General features: G+C 38.9%; 1 protein-coding gene across 2 annotated transcripts in view; it reads left to right on the forward strand.

Moving 5' to 3' along the window:
• Positions 1-23538, forward strand: part of LOC111155445 (protein kinase, DNA-activated, catalytic polypeptide) — a 222726-nt gene that overhangs the window by 127080 nt on the left and 72108 nt on the right. For both annotated transcript variants that reach the window (XM_022515606.1, XM_022515607.1), the window contains exons 49-57: positions 8994-9137; positions 13355-13506; positions 14112-14243; positions 15333-15444; positions 17910-18034; positions 18120-18269; positions 19390-19563; positions 20603-20701; positions 22659-22866. In XM_022515606.1, the coding sequence (XP_022371314.1) occupies positions 8994-9137; positions 13355-13506; positions 14112-14243; positions 15333-15444; positions 17910-18034; positions 18120-18269; positions 19390-19563; positions 20603-20701; positions 22659-22866 (1296 nt within the window). The remainder of the gene's footprint in view (positions 1-8993; positions 9138-13354; positions 13507-14111; positions 14244-15332; positions 15445-17909; positions 18035-18119; positions 18270-19389; positions 19564-20602; positions 20702-22658; positions 22867-23538) is intronic.

The following is a 23538-nucleotide window of genomic DNA, read 5'->3' on the forward strand; positions in this document are numbered from 1 at the left end:
GTTTTTTGGTATTGGCTGGGATCTGATTTGTGACCCAGCATGTGATCTATTCTGGAGAAGGTTCTATGTTTACTCGAGAAGAATTAGTATTCTGTCATTTTAGGATGGAATGTTCTGTATCTATCTGTGAAGTCCATCTGGTCCAGGGTGTCATTCAAAGCTCTCGTTTCTTTGTTGATCATCTGCTTAGATGATCTTTCCATTGCTGTGAGTGGAGTATCAAAGTCCCCTACTAGTAATGTATTATTATCAATGTGTGTGTTTACTTTGGTTATTAATTGGTTTATATAATTGTCTGCTTCCACGTTGGGGATTTAGATATTTACAATTGTTAGATCTTCTTGTTGGATAGGTCCTTTAAATATGATATAGTGTCCCTCCAAATCTCATACTGCATTCTTTGGTTTAAAATCTAATTTGCTTGATATGAGGAGTGCTACCCCAGCTCTCCTTTGAAGTACATTAGCATGGTAAATAGTTCTCCATCTCTTCACTTTTAATCTGAAGGTATCTTTAGGTTCAAAATGAGTCTCTTGTAGACAGCATGTGGATGGCCCTGCTTTTTTATTCAATCTGATACTCTGTGTCTTTTTATTGGAGAATTTAGCCCATGTACATTTAAAGTAACTGTTGAAAGATATGAATTTAGTGACATTGTATTGCCTATAAATCCCCTGTTTCTGTAGATTTTCTCTATTACTTTCTGGTGTATGTTACTCTTGGGTGCTCTCTTTGCTTACAGAATCCCCCTTAATAGTTCTTGCAGGACTGATTTGGGGTCACATTCTTAGTTTCTGTTTGTCCTGGAAACTCCCTATCTCTCTTTCAGTTCTGAATGGCAGCCTTGCTGGATAAAGTATTCTTGGCTGCATGTTCTTCTCATTTAGTACCCTGAAAATATCTTGCCAGCCCTTTCTGACTTGCCAGGTTTCTGTAGATAGGTCTGATGTTATTCTCATGTCCCTCCCTCTATATATAAAAAATATCTGCCTCCTGCTGCTTTCAGGAATGCTTCTTTTTTTCTGATTTGCAACCTTCACTATTATATTTTGGGGGTATTGATCTATTTTATTGATTTTGGAAGGGGTCCTTTCTGCCTCTTGGATGTGAATGTTTGTTTCCTTCCCCAGTTTAGGGACGTTCTCAGGCATGATTTACTCAAATATACCTTCAAGCCCCTTCTCATTCTCCATCTCCCCTCCCACCTTGGATCCCAGTGATCTGATATTGGTTCTTTTCAGTGTATCATTAAATTCTCTAAGTCTCTCTTCATGTGTAATGAGTTATTTTTCCCTCTTTTCTTTAATTTCCTTTCAGCCTGTCTTCTAGATCACTTGGCTCACTTCTGCCTCATTGACCCAAGCTGTTAAGAGTATCCAGTTTTGACTGCATCTCATTCATAGCATTTTTAAGTTCAGCCTGATTGATCTCATTTCCACCCTTAGAGATTCTATATTGTCACTTATACTTCTTTCAAGCCTAGCTATTAATTTTATAACTGCTATCCTGAATTCTGTCTCTGACATCTTACTTATGTCCATATTGATTAGCTCTGTTGCAGTGAACACTGCCTCTTACTCTTTTTTTGGTGAGTTCTTCCTTCTGATCATTTGCCCATAGAATCATGGGTGGGCAAATCAACAGAGTCCAAATATTAACCACAACCCAAGCCAAATGCACCCTGGAGCTCAATATACAATTATCCCCTGGCATTGGAATTTTACAGTTTGTGGGATCTGTAGGATTGTTGTCTACCTGTTCTTCTAGTCTGTCTTCTGGGGGAGGGTCCTGATACCCTGTTTCTCAGTTATCCCTGCCTGGGCGGAGTTGTCCTAATCCCTGTCAGGGGGATGGGGTCAGTGCAACTGGTCTTCTGTGTGGCTTTTTTCCCCTGGAGGCTTTCCACATCTCTTCAGAGCATCAGAGCAAAAATGGCTATGCCCAAACCTCTGGCACAGAGCAGAAAGATTGCAGTCTTGTCTTCCTTTATAAACCTTCTGGAACAAACAGTCTCCACTTCTGTGTGCGCCCAAAACTGTAGCCTCGCATGGTGCACACCCACTGCAATTCTCTCAGAGGTAGTCCCAGGGGCCCACGAGTGCCACTTCTCTTTGTGACTCTAAAACCGCAAGCAGCCAGGGGTTTGCACATGCACTCAAAGCTTCTGGATCGTGTCTGGGTGCTGCCCTAATATCCTGTCTGGGCCGCTACTGCCCTGTGAGCTTTTGTCCAGTTATAGGCACAGGTTCCAGTCCTTTTCAGGCTGCTCAGGAAAAGAGCAATTACTACTGGCCCAGCTCACAGTTTATGGCAGCCTAAACTGAGAGTCCTCTATGGGTTCGCTGACCATAACCTGCTTCCTGGCTCCACTGCTTAGGCACTCTACCAGTTCAGATACCTGCTTTCACTCTGTGACTCCTCAGATCCTGAGGCGACAATGCCTCACCTAGAATTCTGCCTTTTCATTTCAGAGCCCCTTTTAGAGAGGGATGTCATTGCCTAGAGCAGATTTCTGAGGGTTCGGATTTTGCACTCTGGTGTTATATCACTTTCCAGGAACCAGCTTATGGCGCCTCCCTCCCCTTTCTGTTTTTTTTCTAATATCTTCCCATAGATTGACGACTCTGCACTTCCTACCTTGCAAAAAGCATTTACTTTCCTGCTTGTGGAGATCCAGATATATATTCTTATATCTCAGGCAGATTTTGTGGGTGTTCAAAATGGTTTGATAGATACCTAGCTAAATTCAGGGGACCAGCACTCCTTTGCCATCTTGCCTCCTTCGTATGTTAGCAAGTTTCTTAATGACTTTCATTCAAATTGGTTTTAGTAGCCAAAAAAAAAAAAACTTGAAAATATTCCTGATAATGGTATATAAAAAATAGTTAACTCTTTTAGATAGGTGCTAAGTTTATTACTTAGTTTATGTATAGCACCACATCAGAGGAGAGTCTCTTCCACCAGTGGCCATTAAGGTAGATTTTTCAGAGAGCCCTTGAATGATGTGTAAAATGCAGTTGGAATTTATATTCTGTGTAGAAGGAACACTGTGGCTAGGGACAGCCTCTGAGAGAGCCAGCCATGTCTGCACTGATTGCACAGACGATGGGTACATGGCCTAGAGAAGGGTCAGTGGCATGGCCGCATATCCTAGGGCAGGTAAGCTAGGCCACATCATCAGGATCCATATAGAGCGTGTGGCTAATTTTTTGAGCAGTAGGGAGCCACTGATGGGTGCTAGGTGGAATGACATGATCCAGTTTATAGAAAGCCCTCAAGGCAGCATGGCAAATATGGGACTGCAGCAGGGCCTGTGTTCCTCAGGGTCACACTTGATTTCTAGCTCCTAGGGCTGCTGTAACAAGAGCACCACAAACTGGGCAGCTCAAATAACTGAAACTTACTGTCTCGTGATTCTGCAAGCCAGAAGTTTGATTTCAAGATATTGGTGGGGATAATTCCTTTTGAGGACTCTGAGGGAAAATCTGTTCCAGGCCTCTCTCCCACAGGCATTTTTTGGCACATGGGTAGTATTTTTCTTTTCTTTTTTTTTTTTTAAGATTTTATTTATTTATTCAACATTGAGAGAGGGAACACAAACAGGGGCAGAGGGAGAGGAAGAAGCAGGCTCCCCGCTGAGCAGGGAGCCCGATGTGGGACTCAATCTTATTTTATTTGTCTTTCCATCTTATTTTATTTGCCTTTCCTTTACTCTACGTTCTTCTGTTTTGTTTCTTAAATTCCACATGTAAGTGAGATCATATGGAATTTGTCTTTCTCTGAATGACATGTTTGCTTAGGATAATATCCTCTAGTTCCATAGTTCCATCTATGTCATTGCAAATGCAAGATTTCATTATTTTCGATGGCTGAGTAATATTCCATTTTCTTCACCCATTTATCTGGAGAGTCCATTCTCTTACGGAAAGAAAGATTAGAACTTGTGTTAATATTTATTATTAAAATTAAAATTTTATTTTCCTTATTAATTTTTTTAAAGTTTTTATTTAAATTCCATTAGATAAAATACAGTGTATTGGGAGTTTCAGGTACAGAATTTAGTGATTCAGTGCTTATATAGAACATCCAGTGCTCATCACAAATACACTCCTTAATCCCCATCAGCTATTTAACCCATCCCTCTGCCCACCACCCCTCTGGTAACCATCAGTTTGCTCTCTATGGTTAAGGATGTGTTTCTTGGTTTTCCTCCCTTTTTGCCCCCTACTATATTCATTTGTTTTATGTCTTAAATCCACGTATATGATTTCACTTCTATGTGGATAAATCATATGGTGTTTGTCTTTCTCTGTCTTAGCATAATACTCCTAAGCTCTATCCATGCCATTGCAAATGGCAAGTTTTCATTCTTTTCTATGTCTAAGTAATATTGCCTTGTGTGAATGTATATATACATACACATATACTTGTACATATATGTATGTACACACACACACACACACACACACCACAACTTCTTTATCCATTCATCAGTTGATGGGCACGTGGGATGTTTCCATAATTTGACTGTTGTTGATAATGCTGCTATAAACATTGGGGTGCATGTATCCCTTCAAATCTGTATTTTTGTATCCTTTGGGTAAATACCTAGTAGTGCAATTGCTAGATTGTAAGGTCATTTTATTTTCTACTTTTTGAGGAAGCTCCATACTGTTCTCCAGGGTGGCTGCACCAGTTTGCATTCCCACCAACACTGTGAGAGGGTTGTTTCCCCTTTCTCTGGATCCTTGCCAACATCTGTTGTTTCCCAAGTTGTTAATTTTAACATTTCTGACAGGTATGAGTTGGTATCTCATTGTGGTTTTGATTTGTATATCCCTGATGATGAATGATGTTGAGCATCTTTTCTTGTGTCTGTTCACCATCTGGATGTCTTCTTTGGAAAAGTGTCTATTCGTGTCTTCTGCACATTGTTTTTAAAGATTTTATTTATTTGACAGAGATCACAAGTAGGCAAAGAGGCAGGCAGGGGTGGGGGCGAAGCAGGCTCCCCGCTGAGCAGAGAGCCTGATGCGGGGCTCAATCCCAGGACCCTGGGATCATGATCTGAGCTGAAGGCAGAGGCTTTAACCCACTGAGCCACCCAGGTGCCCCACTTCAGCACATTTTTAATTGGATTATTTTGGAGGTGTTTTTATAAGTTCTTTTTATATTTTGGAGACTAGCTCTTTATTAGATGTGCCATTTGCAAATATCTTCTCCCATCCCATAGGTTGCCTTTTAGTTTCTGGATTGTTTGCCACTATGCAGAAGCTTCTTACCTTGACAGAGCCCCAGTAGTTCATTTTTGCTTTTACTTCCCTGCCTCAGGAGACATTCCTAGTAAGAACTTGCTATGGCCAATGTAATGGATATTAATTGTCTGTGTTCTCCTCTAGGATTTTAGGTTTCCTGTCTCATATTTAGGTCTTCCATCCATTTCAAATTTATTTTTGTGTATGGTGTAAGAATGTCTGATTTTCCCAACATCATCTGTTAAACAGACGTTCTTTTTCCCACTGAATATTATTGCCTGCTTTGTCAAAGATTAGTTGACTATGGGCTTGAGAGTCCCTTTCTGGGTTCTCTATTCTGTTCCATTGATCTATGTGTCTGTTTTTATGCCCGTAACTAACTATCTTGATGACTGCAGCTTTGTCATATAGATTGAACTCTGGAATTATAATGCCTCCAGCTTTGCTTTTCTTTTTCAACATTCCTTTAACTATTTGGGATCTTTTCTGGTTCCATAGAAATTTTAGGATTGTTTATTGTAGTTCTATGAATATTGCTGGTGGTATTTGGATAGGGATTGCATTGAATGTGTAGATTTCTTCAGGTAGAATTGAAATTTTAAAAATATTTGTTCTTCGTATCTGTGAGCATGGAATGTTTTTCCATTTCTTTGTGTCATCTTCAATTTCTTTTGTAAGTGTTTTGTAGTTTTCAGAATAGAGATCCTTGGGATGCCTGGGTGGCTCAGTCAGTTAAGCGGCTGCCTTCGGCTCAGGTCATGATCCCAGTATCCTGGGATCAAGTCCCACATCGGGCTCCTTGCTCGGCAGGTAGCCTGCTTCTCCCTCTGCCTCTGCCTGCCTCTCTGCCTGCCTGCACACACGCTCTCTCTCTCTCTCTCTCTTTCTTTCTCTCTCGGACAAATAAAAATAAAACCCTTTAAAAAATTGTATTTAAAAAAAAAAAACAGAACTTAGATCCTTTACCTTTTTGGTTAGGGTTATTTCTAGGTATCTTAAGGTTTTTGACACAATTGTAAATGGATCAATTCCTTGATTTCTCTCTCTGCTGCTTCATTATTGGTGTATAGAAATGCAACAGATTTCTGTATGTTGATTTTGTATTCTATGGCTTTGTTGAATTTGTGTATCAGTTTTAGCAAATTTTTGGTGGTCTTTCAGGTTTTCTATAAAGTATCGTGTCATCTGCAAATAATGAAAGTTTGACTTCTTCCTTGCTAGTGTGGATCACTTTTATTCATTTTTGTTGTCTGATTGCTGTGGCTAGGACTTCCAGTACAGTATTAAATAACAGTGGTAAGAGTGGACATCCGTGTCTTGTTCCCAACCATAGATGGAAAGTTCTCAGTTTTCCCCATTGAGGATGATATTAGTTGTGGGTTTTTCATAGATTTCCTTTATGATGTTGAGGTATGTATCTTCTAAACCTACTTTGTTAAGGGTTTTATCATGAAGGGATGTTGTACTTTACAAATGCTTTTTCTGCACCTATTGAAAAGATTTTCTTTTATTATTGTGGTATGTCACATTGATTGACTTGAGAATATTGAACCACCCTGTAGTCCAGAAATATATCCCACTTGATCATGAATGATTCTTATAAAGTGCTGTTGAATTCTTCTTTCTGGTATTTGACTGAAAATTTTAACATCCACGTTCATTAGGTATTTGGCCTGTAGTGCTCTTTTTTAAAGGGTCTTTGGTTTTGGTTAAAATTTCAACTTTAATTTATTGGTTATACAGATCTTCCTTGACTTATGATGAGGTTACATCCCAATAAACCCATCATAAGTTGAAACTATTGTAAGTTGAAAATGCATGTAGTACTCTTAATTTGCCAAACATCATAGCTTAACTTCACCTACCTTAAAAGTGCTTAGAGCACTTATGTCAGCCTATAGTTGGGCAAAATCATACACAAAGCCTATTTTATAATGAAGTGCTGAATATCACAGGTAATTTAATGAATGCCGTACTGAAAGTGAAAACCAGAACAGATGTATGAGTGTAGTTTAGTTTTAAGTATGTCATTTGTTGGGACGCCTGGGTGGCTCAGTTGGTTAAGCAGCTGCCTTCGGCTCAGGTCATGATCCCAGCGTCCTGGGATCGAGTCCCACATCGGGCTCCTTGCTCGTCAGGGAGCCTGCTTCTCTCTCTGCCTGCCATTCTGTCTGCCTGTGCTCGCTCTCTCTCCCTCTCTCTCTCTGACAAATAAATAAATAAAATCTTTAAAAAAAAAAAAAAAAAAAAAAGTATGTCATTTGTTCACCCTTGTGATAGCATAGCTGACTGGGAGCTGCGGGTGCTGCTTGCCCCTGTGCAGCTTCTTGGAAGTATCATCCCACACATTACAAGCTCAGGAAAAGATCCAAATTCAAAATACAGTTTCTGCTGAAAGCATATTGCTTTCACAGCATCATAAAGTCCAAAAATGCTAAGGTGAACCATCATAAGTCAGGAACTATCTGTAATTTAATAATAAAGTTTGTATTTGTAAATTACAAATAACCAGTAGATGTACATGGAGAGTGCTTAGACTTTTTTTGCTTATGGGGTTCTTAAACAAAAAAAGATTTGAGAGCACACAGATTTAATTTGTGAGAGAATCCCTGAGGAAGTATATTTAGTAAAAAAACAAAGCAGCAAAGATTAAGAAGATAGGTAGCTTGAATTGTGATTTAGTCTGTTCTTTTGCATCAAAGTAGCTTTCTCTTGAAATTTCTAAAATAAACTAAATGGAATTCAGTGTATAGATACATTTTATTTAGATTTCATAGATCTTGGGCAAATGAAGTCTGTAACACAGTGACTTCTATAAGAAGAAATGAAAAAAAAAATTAGCTACATGCACCTAATTTTTGTGTTCTTATTTTCTATATATCCTATGCATTTGCATAAAATAACAGTAGAATTCTCTGGAGCTGCATATTATTCAGATGGAACAAGATAGATATAGAATATTTTCATTTTGATTTCTAAGAGGGTAGGGATATCACGTTTTCAACAAAGAAAAGATCAGTAATCCATTTCCCTCTGATTGTGGTTTCAGGGTCCCACGAGGAGAGAATTCAACAGAGAATCTGATCTGATTAAGCAGATTCTGCTGGAATTTCATCCGTTTCAGATTTAGGTCAAGTCATAATAAATTTAGCTGTTGGAGGATATATTCTTTTTTATTTTAAGATTTTTATTTATTTTAGACAGAGATACAGAGATGGAGCACGAGCGGGGGCTGGGGGGAAGGGAGAGAGAGAAAGAGAATCTTAAGTATACTCCACGCTGAGCACAGAGCTCGACATAGGGCTCTAACCCAGGACCCCTAGATCATGACCTGAACTGAAATTAAGAGTCCTGTGCTTGGCGCACCTTGGTAGCTCAGTGGATTAAGCCTCTGCCTTCAGCTCAGGTCATGATCTCAGGATCCTGAGATCAAGCCCCACATCAGGGTCTCTGCTCAGCAGGGAGCCTGCTTCCCCCCCATCTCTCTGCCTGCTTGTGATCTCTCTCTCTCTGTCAAATAAATAAAATCTTTAAAAAAAAAAAGAGTCCTAAGCTTAACTCACTGAACCATCTAGGTACCCCTAGAAGATAGATTCTTAAAGTGATATTTTGGTTATTCAAAACAATTTTTTGATAATTTTGATATCAAATTTTGATATTGATATTGATATCAGATATCAAATATTGATTTGATATTGATATCAAATATTGATATTTGACTTTTAAATTCTCTTGTAGGTCTTTCGCCCTTATGCAAAGTACTGGCTAAGTCCCTTGCTGCAGCTGGTGGTTTCTGAAAATAATGGAGGCAGAGGAATTCACTATATGGTGGTTGAGATCGTGGTTACTGTTCTTTCATGGACAGGATTAGCTACTCCTGTGGTAAGAATGGCTATATCTTTTATGTAGTACTATCAGTCTCTTGCCGATATCATAAATGGAATATATGACAAATAATACAAGCTTCTCTTAATGATAAAAGTTATTTTTAGCATTAATTGTCATATTGTTGTGGTGCTGCTCTACTAAATAGCCTCATTTTGCTTTAGTTCTGTTTTCTTTTGTGTCTACTTTTGATAATTCCTCTGACTTTGCTTTTGTTTTTAAGCTATCAAATGTTTGATTTGTTTGTTGCTTTTCTTAGAGCTTGGAAACTAGATAACTGATTTATTAAAAAATAAGTGTGAAGTAAATATCAATAGGCCCTGAATATGGGGTCCTGAAAAATTCTGCTAAAACTAACATCCCTGGATTTTTTGGCATTTGTTTTGCCAGCTTACTTTCTTCCCTAGTATTATCTCTGGCCCAGTAATGGTTGAGATTGCCCCAAAAAAGTGGGTACCAGGTGAATGATGCTGTGTCATACTGAAGCACTCTTGTGGCTTCCCCCAGTACAGATTCTTGTGTGCTAGAGCTTTGCCCATCACTTAAAAACTTTAGTACAAAAGGTTTCATGTAGTAGTATCCTGGGAACATTCCTTAGTAAACATAATATATGGATATAGAGTTTTTACATGTGTCTATATCTGATTGTGCCTTAGTTCACAATAAACCAAATTTAGATTTCTTAGCTTTATGTTTTTGGGTTTTTTTTTTTTAAAGATTTTATTTATTTATTTGACAGAGAGAGAGATCACAAGTAGGCAGAGAGGCAGGCAGAGAGAGAGGGGGAAGCAGGCTCCCTGTTGAGCAGAGAGCCTGATGTGGGGCTCGATCCCAGGACCCTGGGATCATGACCTGAGCTGAAGGCAGAGGCTTTAATCCACTGAGCCACCCAGGCATCTGATTTCTTAGCTTTAATGTGATAAAATAATTTGTACTCTGCTAATAACATGAAAAAATTGTTAGAGTGTATATAGTTTAACTTAGGAGCCAATGGGAAAGATTGAGTTCAATGTCAGGTGCTTGTCTGAGCTTGAAAGAGCTGAACTGCTAGGTGTCGCAATAGCTGCATAAAGCAATAGTGAGTCAAAGTGAAAATCAAGTGAAACCTTTGATCATTTATTGTGGTAGTACAAGCAAGAGGGTAAAGTTAGAGGAAGTGTTGACTCCCCCTGTCTGTTTACCCCATGGAACATTGCAACATGCATCTGATCAAGGGTCAGGTGGATTAACACAGATCTGGGTGTCATCTTACTGTTGAGGGGGCCCTGAATTAAAGGCTCAGAAGTTTTATGGGATCCTGGAGTTGAAAGGAAGGTGAGGGGGAAGGGATGGGAGTAGAAAAGCACTGGAGACTGAATCAGAGAGGGGAAAATGTTTTCAGAGTTGCCCTTCCTCCCTATAAGGAGGTCTCAGTAGAAACCCCTAAAGAAGATAAAAAGACCAAGGAATGAAGGTGCCTGGGCTAGGAATGCAAAGATATGACACAGCATCACCGCTCTGGAGGGTATGGGTCATGGATGACTAGGGGTCTAACTGCAGCTACCCTTGGAGACTGCAGAGCACTGTGTTCCAGCCTGGTACATGAGGGCAGGTTGCCCATGAGGCCTGCCAGGTAAAGCCTTTTATACTGCCTGTGGTTGGAACTGAAAAATCACTCACAGGTTTTTCATTAGAAGCCAGAAGCCTCAGTAGACTGGTGGATTTCTTTTATAAATGGACTTTTGGATTAAAAAATGTTTTTCCCAGAGTTCCATGCTCATGGATTGGAAAAACAAACATTGTTAAAATGTCTATACTACCCAAAGCAGTCTCCACATTTAATGCAATCCCTATTGCATTAAACAGTGCACAGTCCTAAAATTTGTATGGAACCACAAAAGACCCTGAATAGCCAAAGTAGTTCTGAAAAAGAAAAACAAAACTGGAGGCATCACAGTCCTGGACTTTAAACTCTTTTACAAAGCTTTAATCATCAAGACATTATGGTACTGGCAAAAAAACGGACACATAGATCAATGCAATAGAATAAAGAACTCCAAAATGGATCCACAGCTATACAGTCAACTAATCTTCGACAAAGCAGGAAAGAATATACAATAGAAAAAAGGACGGGTGCCTGGGTGGCTCAGTGGGTTAAGCCTCTGCCTTTGGCTCAGGGCATGATCTCAGGGTCCTGGGATTGAGCCCCGCTTTGGGCTCTCTGCTCAGCAGGGAGCCTGCTTCCCCCTTTCTCTTTCTGCCTGCCTCTCTGCCTACTTGTAATCCCTCTCTCTCTGTAAATAAATAAATAAAATCTTTAAAAAAAAAAAGGGGGGCGGGACGCCTGGGTGGTTCATTTGGTTGGACGACTGCCTTTGGCTCAGGTCATGATCCCGGAGTCCCAGGATCGAGTCCCGCATCAGGCTCCCAGCTCCATGGGGAGTCTGCTTTTCCCTCTGACCTTCTCCTCGCTCATGCTCTCTCTCACTGTCTCTCTCTCAAATAAATAAATAAAATCCTTAAAAAAAAAAAAAGGCAATCTTCAACAAATGGTGTTGGGAAAACTGGACAGCTACGTGCAGAAGAATGAAACTGGACCACATTCTAACACCATACACAAAAATAAATTCAAAATGGATGAAGGACCTTAATGTGAGACAGGAAACCATCAAAATCCTAGAGGAAAACACAGGCAGCAACCTCTTTCACCTCACCTATAGCAGCCTCTTACTAGATACATCACCACAGGCAAGGGAAGGAAAGCAAGAATGAATTATTGGGAACTCATTAAGATAAAAAGCTCTGCCCAGTGGAAGGAAATGATCAACAAAACTAAAAGGCAGCATGTGGAATGGGAGAAGATCTTCCCAAACAACATATCTATTAAAAGACTAATAGCCAAAATCTACAAAACTCAATGCCAAAAAAACAAATAACCCAGTTAAGAAATGGGCATAAGACATGAATAAACACTTTTCCAAAGAAGACATCCAGATGGCCAACAGACATATGAAAAGATGCTCAACCTCACTCATCATCAGGGATATACAAATCAAAACCACAATGAGATACCACTGCACACCAGTCAGAGTGGCTAAAATTAACAACTCAGGAAACAACAGATGTTGCAAGGATATGGAGAAAAGGGAACCAACCCTCTTACAGTGTTGATGGGAATGCAAACTGGTGCAGCCACCCTGAGAACAGTATGGAGTTTCCTCAAAAAGTTGAAAATAGAACTACCCTACAATCCAGCAATTGCAGTATTAGGTATTTACCCAAAGGATACAAAAATACAGATGTGAAGGGATATGTGCACTCTGATGTTCATAGCAGCATTATCAGTAGTATCCAAACTATGGAGAAAGCCCAAATGTCCATCAGCTGATGAATGGATTAAGATACATACATATAATGGAATATTACTCAGCCATCAAAAAGAATAAAAACTTGCCATTTACAACAATGTGGATGGAGCTAGAGTGTATTATGCTAAATGAAATAAGTTAGTCAGAGATAGATAAATACCAAGAACTCACATGTGGAATTTAAAAAACAAAACCGATTAACATATGCAAAGGGGGAAGAGAAAGAAGGAGAGAGGGAAGCAAGCCATAAGAGACTTTAATTAAGGAGGAGAAACTGAAGGTTGGCGGAGAGAGGTGGGTGGAGTATGGGCTAGATGGGTGATGGATATTAAGGTGGGCACTTTTATAATGAGCACTGGATTTTTTTTAAGTGATTAATCACTAAATTCTACTCAAGAAACCAATATTGCACTGTATGTTCACTACCTGAAATTTAAATGAAAAAATGCTTTTGCTAAGTGAAGTAAGTCAGTCAGAGAAAGACAATTATCAGATGGTTTCATTCATATGTGGAACATAACGAATAGTGTGGAGGACCACAGGGGAAGGGAAGGAAAACTGAATGGGAAGAAATCAGAGAGGGAGACAAACCATGAAGAGGACTCTGGACTCCAGGAAACAAACTGAGGGTTACAGAAGGGAGGAGGGTGGGGAAATGGGATAGCAGGGTGTTGAGTATTAAGGGGGGCATGTGTGGTGATGAGCAGTGGATGTTATACACAACTAATGAATTGTTGAGCACTACATCAGAAACCAATGATGTATTATATGTTAGCTAATTGAAAATAATAAAAAATAAAAGATTTTTAAAAAGTGCTTTTCTAGAATGGAATGCTATATATTAATATAGTTTCTGTATCTTTTTAGGGGGTCCCTAAAGATGAAGTGTTGGCAAATCGATTGCTTCATTTCCTAATGGAACATGTTTTTCATCAAAAAAGAGCTGTGTTTAGACATAACCTTGAAATTATAAAAACCCTTGTTGAATGCTGGAAGGATTGTTTATCTGTCCCTTACAGGTATATATTTACTAGATATTACAATATCATTTATACATCTTTAAAATGTAGCTGGTGAAATTTAATTACTTGAAATGATAGAAAAAGGAAAAAAATTTGAAATCACATCATTTGTAAGGATATAATATTGCTACTAGTAAGATTACAACCTCTGAAGTTTACTAGAAGCATCTCTGTGCAGAAAGATTCCTCCAGGTGGGCCATGTTCCATCTCCCAGCTCACCTCTGGCTTTCTAGCACACAGGGCATGTGGGATGCCCTCTGCCTCTCACTCTCCCAGCCCAGGGATAGACTGTAAGACTTTTCTTTTCTTTGATTCCTCTTAGCACAGCCTGAGGCAAGCTAAAACTTTTAAGGTTTCAGTATCAACTAAGGGAGAATTTGGGCAAATAATTAGATCATAAGAAATAGAGACCTGTCTGTCTGTGTTACACAGCTAGAATAACCTGAATGCATACAAAGAGGGTATTAGCAAGAAGGGTGTTAGATGTGGGGAAAGGCAAAGTATTTCTTACCCTGAAAATTATGCATAGAAAATTTTAAGTCTTCTTGCTGCTTATTTACTATATGATAACCTATGCATGTTCTTTATGCTTATGTTTCAGGTTAATATTTGAGAAGTTTTCCAATAAAGATCCTAATTCTAAAGACAATTCAGTAGGAATTCAATTATTAGGCATTGTAATAGCCAATAATTTGCCTCCATATGACCCAAAATGTGGCATAGAGAGCATAAAGTGAGTATCGAGGAGTTTTGGCTTTGCTTCTTTTTCAGGTTAAAGTATAGATGAATTGGGGCGCCTGCTTGGCTCAGTGGGTTAAGCCTCTGCCTTTGGCTCAGGTCATGATCTCAGGGTCCTGGGATCAAGCCCCGCATCGGGCTCTCTGCTCAACAGGGAGCCTGCCTCCTCCTCTCTCTCTGTCTGCCTCTCTGCCTACTTGTGATCTCTGTCTGTCAAATAAATAAATAAAATCTTAAAAAAAAAAAAGTATGGATGAATTGGATTGACAGACTGGAGTGTGGTCTAATTTTGATAAACATAAGGACCTAGACCCATGTTAAAATATTTCTACTGAAATTTAAGTAGTTGGGGTTAGAGGTCATTTGGGAGAAGATTGTGAATGGGACTGTGAAAGGGAGAAGAGTGAATGGGGAAAGTTAAGTTTTTCAAAATTAGTGTAATTTTTTTCAAGTGTGTTTTAGCAAATAGGAAGTGTTAGGTATTTTCTTTCTTATTTTCCAAACTCATATTTTTAGCATTTGCCCTGAAAGCAACACATACTCTGTGGGATCATTTGACTGGATCATGACCTGAAAGGGATGCCTGGATGTTGTGCTGCCCTGTCTCTGTGCTGCCTGTCGCTGTACTTCTGCTGTAGCTGCAGCCTCTACTCCCTCTCTTAGAGCTTTGATTCCCCCAGATGACAACTGAACTGGAGGCTAACATGATGTGGCCTCTGGAGTCTGGGGGCACGACACTGGTGCTCACTCTTCCTTCTCATTTAATTGTCCTCTTCTCATAGCAGATGGATTTCAAGAGTTGTCAGTAAATCATGATATTGGATAGTAGCTTTCTTTTTACTACAGTATTTATAGCATCCAGCATTGTGTTTTGCTTTGACTGCAGCAGGTCCTCTGTGATTGAACTGCGGACTTTAATGTGCCTTCCAGGTCATGATGTCAGAGCCTTAAGTACATCTTATATATATGTTTTCACACAAATAATTTCAATCATGTTTTAATGTGGTACGAGGACCAAAGTTACTATATTTTTATGTCAACAGAATGTATTATGATGCATATTTATTTTCTGTATTTGTAACAGATACTTTCAAGCTTTGGTCAGTAATATGTCCTTTGTAAAATATAAAGAGGTGTATGCGGCAGCAGCAGAAGTTCTAGGACTTATTCTCCGATATATTACCAAGAAAGAAAATGTGAGTATGTTACACAATTTTAAATAAATACTTCTTTTCCAGTTTTGATTTATCATAACACTTGTTACTTATATCCTTTATAATAAACCAAAGTGGCCATCCATTAATATTTTACTCTTTCCTACTATATACAGTGCTCAGGGTTGTTTTTTTTTTTTAGATTTTATTTATTTATTTGTCAGACAGAGCACGCACAATTGGGGAATGGCAGACAGAGGGAGAAGCAGGTAAGCAAGGAGCTGGATGCGGGACTCAGTTCCAGGACCCTGGGATGAAGATATGAGCCCAAGGCAGACATTTAAATGACTGAGCCAACCACACATCCCCAGCACTTAGTATTTTTTTAAAGAGGACATGGGATTTTTTTTAAACACTTGGAAACTTGGTAAACATTTAAAGATTGGTAGCTTTTTATTTTGAAAGTCAGAATATGAGTACTTAATCAGCTTTCATTCCTCTGAAGGTAGTGTCAGAATTTCCTTTTGGAGAAAATTACTCTGTTAGATACTTGCCATGGTTAGTTAGGGCCAAGTTAACTAGTAAAACCCCCTACTTCCATTTTGGGACATAATATAGCTGTCAGACAGGACATGGTACCTCAGGGAGCTTTCTCAGTCTTGTGTGCCCTGCCCACTTACAGGATTGTGAGAATAACCTAATTGATTCTTTTAGCGCAATATACATTCATAGTACTGCAGTTCTCAAAAGAATGTGATTATTATAAATGTATGTAAAGTTCATGGGCCAGTGCATGGAAATTGCATGTTCTAACTTAACTTGAAAATAGCATAGTGGAATGATGCTTACTGCTACATCCCATGATGCTTACTGTCTTCCCATGATTAGTAAGTGAGTTGCTGTGTGTTTTGAAGCCTCCAAAACCACTGTTACTCATTGTGATAAGCTGCTCTTGCCAGGTCTCATTGCAGTGTGTCCAGGATGACACAGTTGATCATTCCTCCTGATTCCCTTTGTCACTGATTCTGGGACACCCTCTCGGCTCTCTTCCTACTTCCCTGGCAGTTTCTTCTCCCTTCCTTAGCTCCATGTTTCCTGGCCGCCTCCCTAGCTCTGATATTGGTCCTCTTTTCCTCCCCTGCTCCCCTGTCAACCATCCAGCCTGTGTTTTTGAAAACTGCCTATATGTTCATGATTCTTAACTTTGCACCTCCAGTCCCTATCCTTTCCTGAAGGAAAAGATGGAGAGTGGAAAGTGGGCTACTTTCACTCTCTGGCTGGATGAGGAGAGGTTTAGGGAAGTCGGAGGTCCTGAGGGCACCCAGGGTAACCCAACACAGTGTATTGCACCCCTGCCCATTTTGCTAGTCAGGCATTTATTTTGTTTAGAAGAAAATTAAGGGAAATAGACCCTTTTAGGGAGATCAGTCTTCACTTATAATTTATTTTAGGGATTACCAGCTATTTTTGTAAAATAAAATTTTAAAATTCAGAACAACCTTATTATTATTACATGATTCTAATGTCCCTAGTTGTTGGGTTTCAGTTTACATAATATGCTAAGTTTTCAGTTCAGATGGAGCAAATTATAGCAGATCCCAGGTTTAATCTCTCTTCAATTAAAATCCAAGTTAGAATGATAAACACTTTTGTTGTACATGGTTCTTTTCTGAATATAAAATGGTACTGATTTAGTGTAGAAATTAGAAAACCAGTGAAATATAAAGAAGTCAGTGAGAGTCACTCATATTCTAACCACTGAACTGCTTTTGGCACTTGAGGTGTAGTCTATAGTCATCAGTATGTGTGAGCATGCACTTGACTTCTCTTGTTCACCCATATTGTATTCTTTTATAATTTTGGTTATGCACGGTGGGTACTTACTAGCTGGCTCTGGGCTTATGGGGCGCAGCCAGGAACAGGGCAGGCCAAGCCCCTCCCTGCCTCAGGAAGCTAGCATTTGGTGAGGGGAGACCGACAATACACAATCGAATCTATCATGGTAGATAGTAGTATGTGATGAAGAAAGAACAGGATATAGGGAGATAGACAGTGATGGAGTTGGTTGTTTAGATAAAGTTGCATGAAAATTATGGTTTATGTGAATATTGGATCAGAGATGTGAACACTGGCATCATAGAGTCTGCTTACACGGGATTTAGTCACTGATTTCAGTTCAGCTTCTCAAATGACTTGTTAGCAGTATTTCAGGTGTCAGAAGGAAGCACTAATCTTTATCAACCTACCGTCTGACAGGTGCTAGACACCTCCAGTGGTAGCAGCACAAAGCAGGCATGTCTATGGCCTGGCTCACCCAAACTCATAGCCCCAGAACCTCTTGTACCCAGTGGTTATGCCAACCTGTGCATGCTCTTGGTGCTATACCCTGTGAACACCTTTACCTTGAAGGTGATAGCATTGAACACCTTCCTTGGGTTCACTTAACTATTCAAATCCATAACCAACATAAGTTTCCACCTGAATTTGAAAAAAACTTAATTTTTCAGGTATTGGAGGAGTTGGTGTATGAACTAATCATTAAGCAGTTGAAGCAACATCAGAATACGATGGAGGACAAATTTATTGTGTGCTTGAACAAAGCCGTGAAGAACTTTCCTCCTCTGGCCGATAGGTAAGATGTCAGTTGTGGTGAGTGTCCTATTGCAGGAGAGGGTCTGCAACTGTCCTGTCACTCATTGGCCATGTCTACTGGTTAGGTTTATGAACACCGTGTTCTTCCTCCTGCCAAAATTTCACGGCGTAATGAAGACCCTCTGTCTGGAGGTGGTGTTGTGTCGTGCGGAGGAAATAACAGATCTCTATTTACAGTTGAAGAGCAAGGATTTCATTCAAGTCATGAGACACAGGTAAGTGTGAGGCTAGCCCTATATTCTCAGAGGCAGATGGCTCATAAATTTTTGATTTGTTCAGCTATCTCCTTCAACTCAGAAAGAACTCGTAGGCTTTCATTAAATATGTATTTGTTAAATTTTAATCAGAATAAAAGGTTGTGGCGCCTGACCCTCCTGCCTCTGCTAGCCTGGCACTTTGGGGAAGCCACATCTCAAGCGTTCTCTAAGGCTCTTCTCAGATTTAAAATGCATGGTTTTGAATTCTGTATCCATTTTGCTAACTAGGAGGCTTCCATTATTTGTTAAAATTGTTCATTTATTTTCACATTATACTATTAAAATGAATATTAAAAGATGCTTTTGATCACTTACAATATTTTTATTTCTCTGTACTCTCTTCCAGTCTTGTCTGTATACATATTTTTTACATAGGGATAAATTATTGATAAATGCCAATAACAAAGAGTATATGTTGTTGTGTTGTAGTATCCTTCATTAGAAATTTACTCAGTGCCTACTGTGTATAAAGCATTAAGCTGGGTGCTTTAAGGAAGAAAAGATACATAAAACAGGTGTGCACCTTATCTGGGGCCCAGACTAACCTTAACTTGCTTCTGACCTGCCAGGTGGCCTAGCACTTGAAATCATTTTTTCAAAATGTGAAATCCTTTTTATTTAGTTTATTTTATTTGACATTTTGGGGTTTTTTTTTAATGAACTTTTATTTTGGAATAACTATGTTTATAGAGTATTTGAAAACTAATACACAAAGTTCCCACATACCCTTCATCCAGTTTTTCCATGTCACATCATCGTTGTACATTTGTCAAAACTAAGGAATTAACTTCAGTACATTAATGTTAACTAAACTAGACTTTATTTGACTTTTACCAGTTTTCCCACTAATGTTCCTTTTTTTGTTCTAGTATCCAATCCAGGATATGGATTAATGAATTAATTTAGTTATTTTTAATACTCTAGCTCATGGTAATTTTTTTAGATGTAATTTTTATGTTCCCATTGTAATAAATTTTGAAATACAGAACAGCACAAAGAAGAAAATGTTACCTGTCATATCTGAAAGTATAATTTGTTAAATTAGTGTGTTTTAAAAAAAAAATCTCTCTTGTTACAGAGATGATGAAAGACAGAAAGTGTGTTTGGACATAATTTATACAATGATGGCAAAATTGAAACCTGTAGAACTCCAAGAACTTCTGAATCCTGTTGTAGAATTCATTTCTCATCCTTCTCCAGTATGCAGGGAACAAATGTATAATATTCTAATGTGGGTTCATGACAATTACCGGTAAGGTTTACATTAACTTTTTTTTTTTTGGAGGGGATGGCTGTGGAGGGGCAGAGAGAAAGAGAGAGCAAGTCTTAAGCAGATGCCACACCTAGCATGGAGCCTGACATGGGGTTCAATATCACGACCCTGAGATCATGACCTGAGCCAAAATCAAGAGTTTGACACTTTACTGACTGAGCTACCCAGGCATCCCACTACATTAACATTTTATATTATTAATTTTTAAGGGGGCTTTTGGGTGCTTATAGCAATCTGAAACAGATTATAATAATAAAGTATTTTTAAACATATAATTAAAATAATTAAAACAAGTTTATTTTAGTATATTGACATGTATCCTTTTTTTTTAACTCCTTTTATGTACCTGTGGGAATTCAGAGTGTGCAATTACTGGTTGAGTCAATAGTGTAATTTGTTTTTATAGTTACCCCTCTAAAATTTGACAAAATTAAGGAAGTGAACTCTGGGATGCCTTCATCCTACAGGACTTCCATCACCCCACTTCTTGTAGGGTGTGAGCCTGTCCTAGGACCTCTTAGCATTCATAGGGAGCCTCTGCAGCCCTGCTTCCATTACCCACCCCCTCTGCCCTGTGTACCTAAGCCCTATCACATTGCAGGTAGGGTGGTGACAGGCACTTGGATAGGCTTGCAGAGGCCCTAAAGAAGGGTGTCAGGGTACATACGCATGATGGTAAGTTCTGCTATGATTTGGGAAGTTAAAGTACCACAGGAAAGGCCAGATTTTTTTTTTTTAAGATTTTATTTATTTATTTGAGAGAGAGAGAGAGAGCATGAGAAGGGGAAGGGTCAGAGGGAGAAGTAGACGCCCTGCTGAGCAGAGAGCCAGATGCGGGACTCAATCCCAGGACTCCAGGATCATGACCTGAGTCAAAGGCAGTCGCTTAACCAACTGAGCCACCCAGGTGCCCAGAAAGGCCAGATTATTTAACTTTAATTCTGGATAGTGTTATTGGGATTGAACAAAAGTGATGGAAGACAATGCTAATGTTTTGTCTTTTTTTTTTTTTTCTCAGAGATCCAGAAAGTCAAGCAGATGATGAGTCTCGGGAAGTATTTAAGTTGGCAAAAGATGTATTGATTCAAGGGTTGATCGATGAGAATGCTGGGCTTCAGTATGTGCTCCTCCTGGAATAATTGGGCCAGGACAAATAAATTTAGGGATATTTCTAGATTGACACTGAGTATTTTTCAGCAGTTTTAGAATTATGTTTATAGTATTAGCATTTTCTTTGCTTTCTCCATTCATAGTGTTCAATAAAAAGGTATTTTAACATTAAGACTTAAAAATCCTGACAAGTTTTTTTTTTTTTTTAATATTTTATTTATTTATTTGACAGGCAGAGATCACAAGTAGGCAGAGAGGCAGGCAGAGAGAGGAGGAAGCAGGCTCTCCACTGAGCAGAGAGCCCGATGCAGGGCTCGATCCCAGGACCCCGGGATCATGACCTGAGCCGAAGGCAGAGGCTTAACCCACTGAGCCACCCAGGCGCCCCCTGACAAGTTATTTTAAATAGAAATAAAACTCTTTAAAAAGTGGTATGAATAAATCTTTCTCTGCTCATGCAGTGAATCAGTGTCTTAAAATGAAAAGATCTGTAATGATGATTATGTTTCTCATTTAACTCAAATAGTTGAAATCACACTATACATATTAATATTAAGTGAGATGTTTGAAACTTTAGAAATAGGAGAAAACTATAATATTAATTATATAGGGAAATAAAACGTGATTACTATTTTCTGTCGGGTTTGGCCAGCAAAGCCTGAGATGGTGAATAAAAGGATTATTCCCAACACCTTAGTAGGAGAAAGGAGAGGCCTGAGGGCCAGATGCCCTAGTGGTGAAAGGCCTTGAGCCAAGCTTTGTCTCTGCTTTTATTGTGAGTTTAATTAATACACCATGTGCAAGGCAAGGAGATTGTGAAGTACGTGACCACTACATGTCCCTGTATTTTAAACCCCACTCCCTGGATGAGACCCATGAGCTGAAGTAGGAATCCGCCTGCATTCAGCCAAGAAACTTCAGAGGACACCCAGCATCTAGGCACTCCTCTTTTGCTTTTCAATTAGTCTCATCCAGGGAGGTATATACAAGTCAGGTTTATCCATCCAAACACTATGAATCCCCACAGTTTTCCTCTAAAATGCCTACCCTATTAGTTTTATGAGTGTTTTATCAAGTACTAATTATATAAGAAGGGGTATAAACTTTTTGTATGGTTCTATATTTCAATTTTCCATTCTAAATTTTATTTGGATTTCAAAAGCATTCATAAATTGTAAAACCCAACCTGTTTTTGTTTTTTTTTAAGTAGGGGGAAGGGCAGAGGAAGAGAGAGAGAATCACACTGTGTGGAGTCCAATGTGGGCTTTGATCTCATAACCCCGAGATCATAACCTGCAATCAACAGTCAGACTCTTCATCAACTGAGTCACCCAGGTGCCCTAAGCCTAACCTGGTTTTTAAGTAGTTGAAGTTGTGAATATTTTATGGCAGTAATTTTTGGAGTGAATTGTTTTAGCAAGGCAGTGAAGGAATACATATAATTTCTTAAGGTGTTTTCTCAATTTCCAGATAGTTAATATTATATACTCATCATTGAAGATTCCCCAGGTAGTAGAGATGAGAAAAAAATCATCCAGTTTTGGGGCACCTGGGTGGCTCAGTGGGTTAATTCTCTGCCTTCGGTGTAGGTCATTGTCTCAGGGTCCTGGGATTGAGCCCTGCATCAGGCTCTGCTCAGGCTCTGCCTCTCTGCCTGCTTGTGCTCTCTCTCTCAAATAAATAAATAAAATCTTAAAAAAAAAAGACCCTTAAAAAAAAATCATCCAGTTTTTCACCTCACCTCTTGTTAAATATGCTAAGGTTTTGGAATATTCCCTTCCTTCAATGCATATTATTGCTCATAACTCAGATTAAACTCCTTATACAATTTTGGATGTGGTTTTCCTCTATGTTAAGTTTTATAGTGATGACAGACTGCCTTCTCCACATGACACCATGTGTAGGACATTCTTTCTTATTTGCCAATATCTGAGAAATACGCTTCTTTCCTCTCTGCTTTTCAGATTAATTATTCGAAATTTCTGGAGCCATGAGACTAGATTACCTTCAAATATCTTGGACCGACTGTTGGCACTAAATTCCTTATATTCTCCAAAGATAGAAATGCACTTTTTAAGTTTAGCAACAGATTTTCTGCTTGAAATGACCAGCATGAGTCCAGATTATCCAAACCCTGTGTTTGAGCATCCTCTGTCAGAATGCGAATTTCAGGTGAAGTACTTATCTCTGTAATAATAAATTTTATAAGCTTTTCCTATCTTTTAGTCAACATTTTCTAAGAGTTAAACTGGCTTTTATTGAGATATAAATGATGTATGACATATTAGTTTCAGGTGTACAACATAATGATTTGATATTTGTTTGTATTGTGAGATGATTACCACAGTAAGCCTAGTTAACATCCAACACCACATAGCTACAAATATTTTTTCCTTGTGATGAGAATTTTTAACATCTATTCTCTTAGCAACTTTCAAATATATAATACAGTATTATTAACTGTAGTTACCATGCTATGCATGTTACCTCCATGAATTACTTATTTTTTAACTGGAAGTTTATACCTTTTGACCCCCTTCACCCATGTTCCCTCGTCCTGCCACCCCTCCTCTCTGTCCTCTGTCTCTGGCAATCACCAGTTTGTTCTCTGTATCTTTTTCAGTTCAATTTGTTTTGTTTTGGTGTTGTTTAGATTCCACATGTAAGTGAGATCATGTGGTATTTGCCTTTCTCTGTCTAACATATTTCACTTAGCATAATGCCCTCAAGGTCCATCCATGTTATCGAAGACGGCAAATTTCCTTCTTTTTCATGATTCAACAATATTCCATTGCATATGTGTGTACACACACACACATCACATCTTCTTTATCCATTCTTCCA

This window comes from Enhydra lutris, unplaced genomic scaffold (assembly GCF_002288905.1).
Source record: "Enhydra lutris kenyoni isolate GAN:26980312 unplaced genomic scaffold, ASM228890v2 scaffoldscaffold41, whole genome shotgun sequence".
In the NCBI taxonomy this organism is placed as follows: Eukaryota; Metazoa; Chordata; class Mammalia; order Carnivora; family Mustelidae; genus Enhydra; species Enhydra lutris.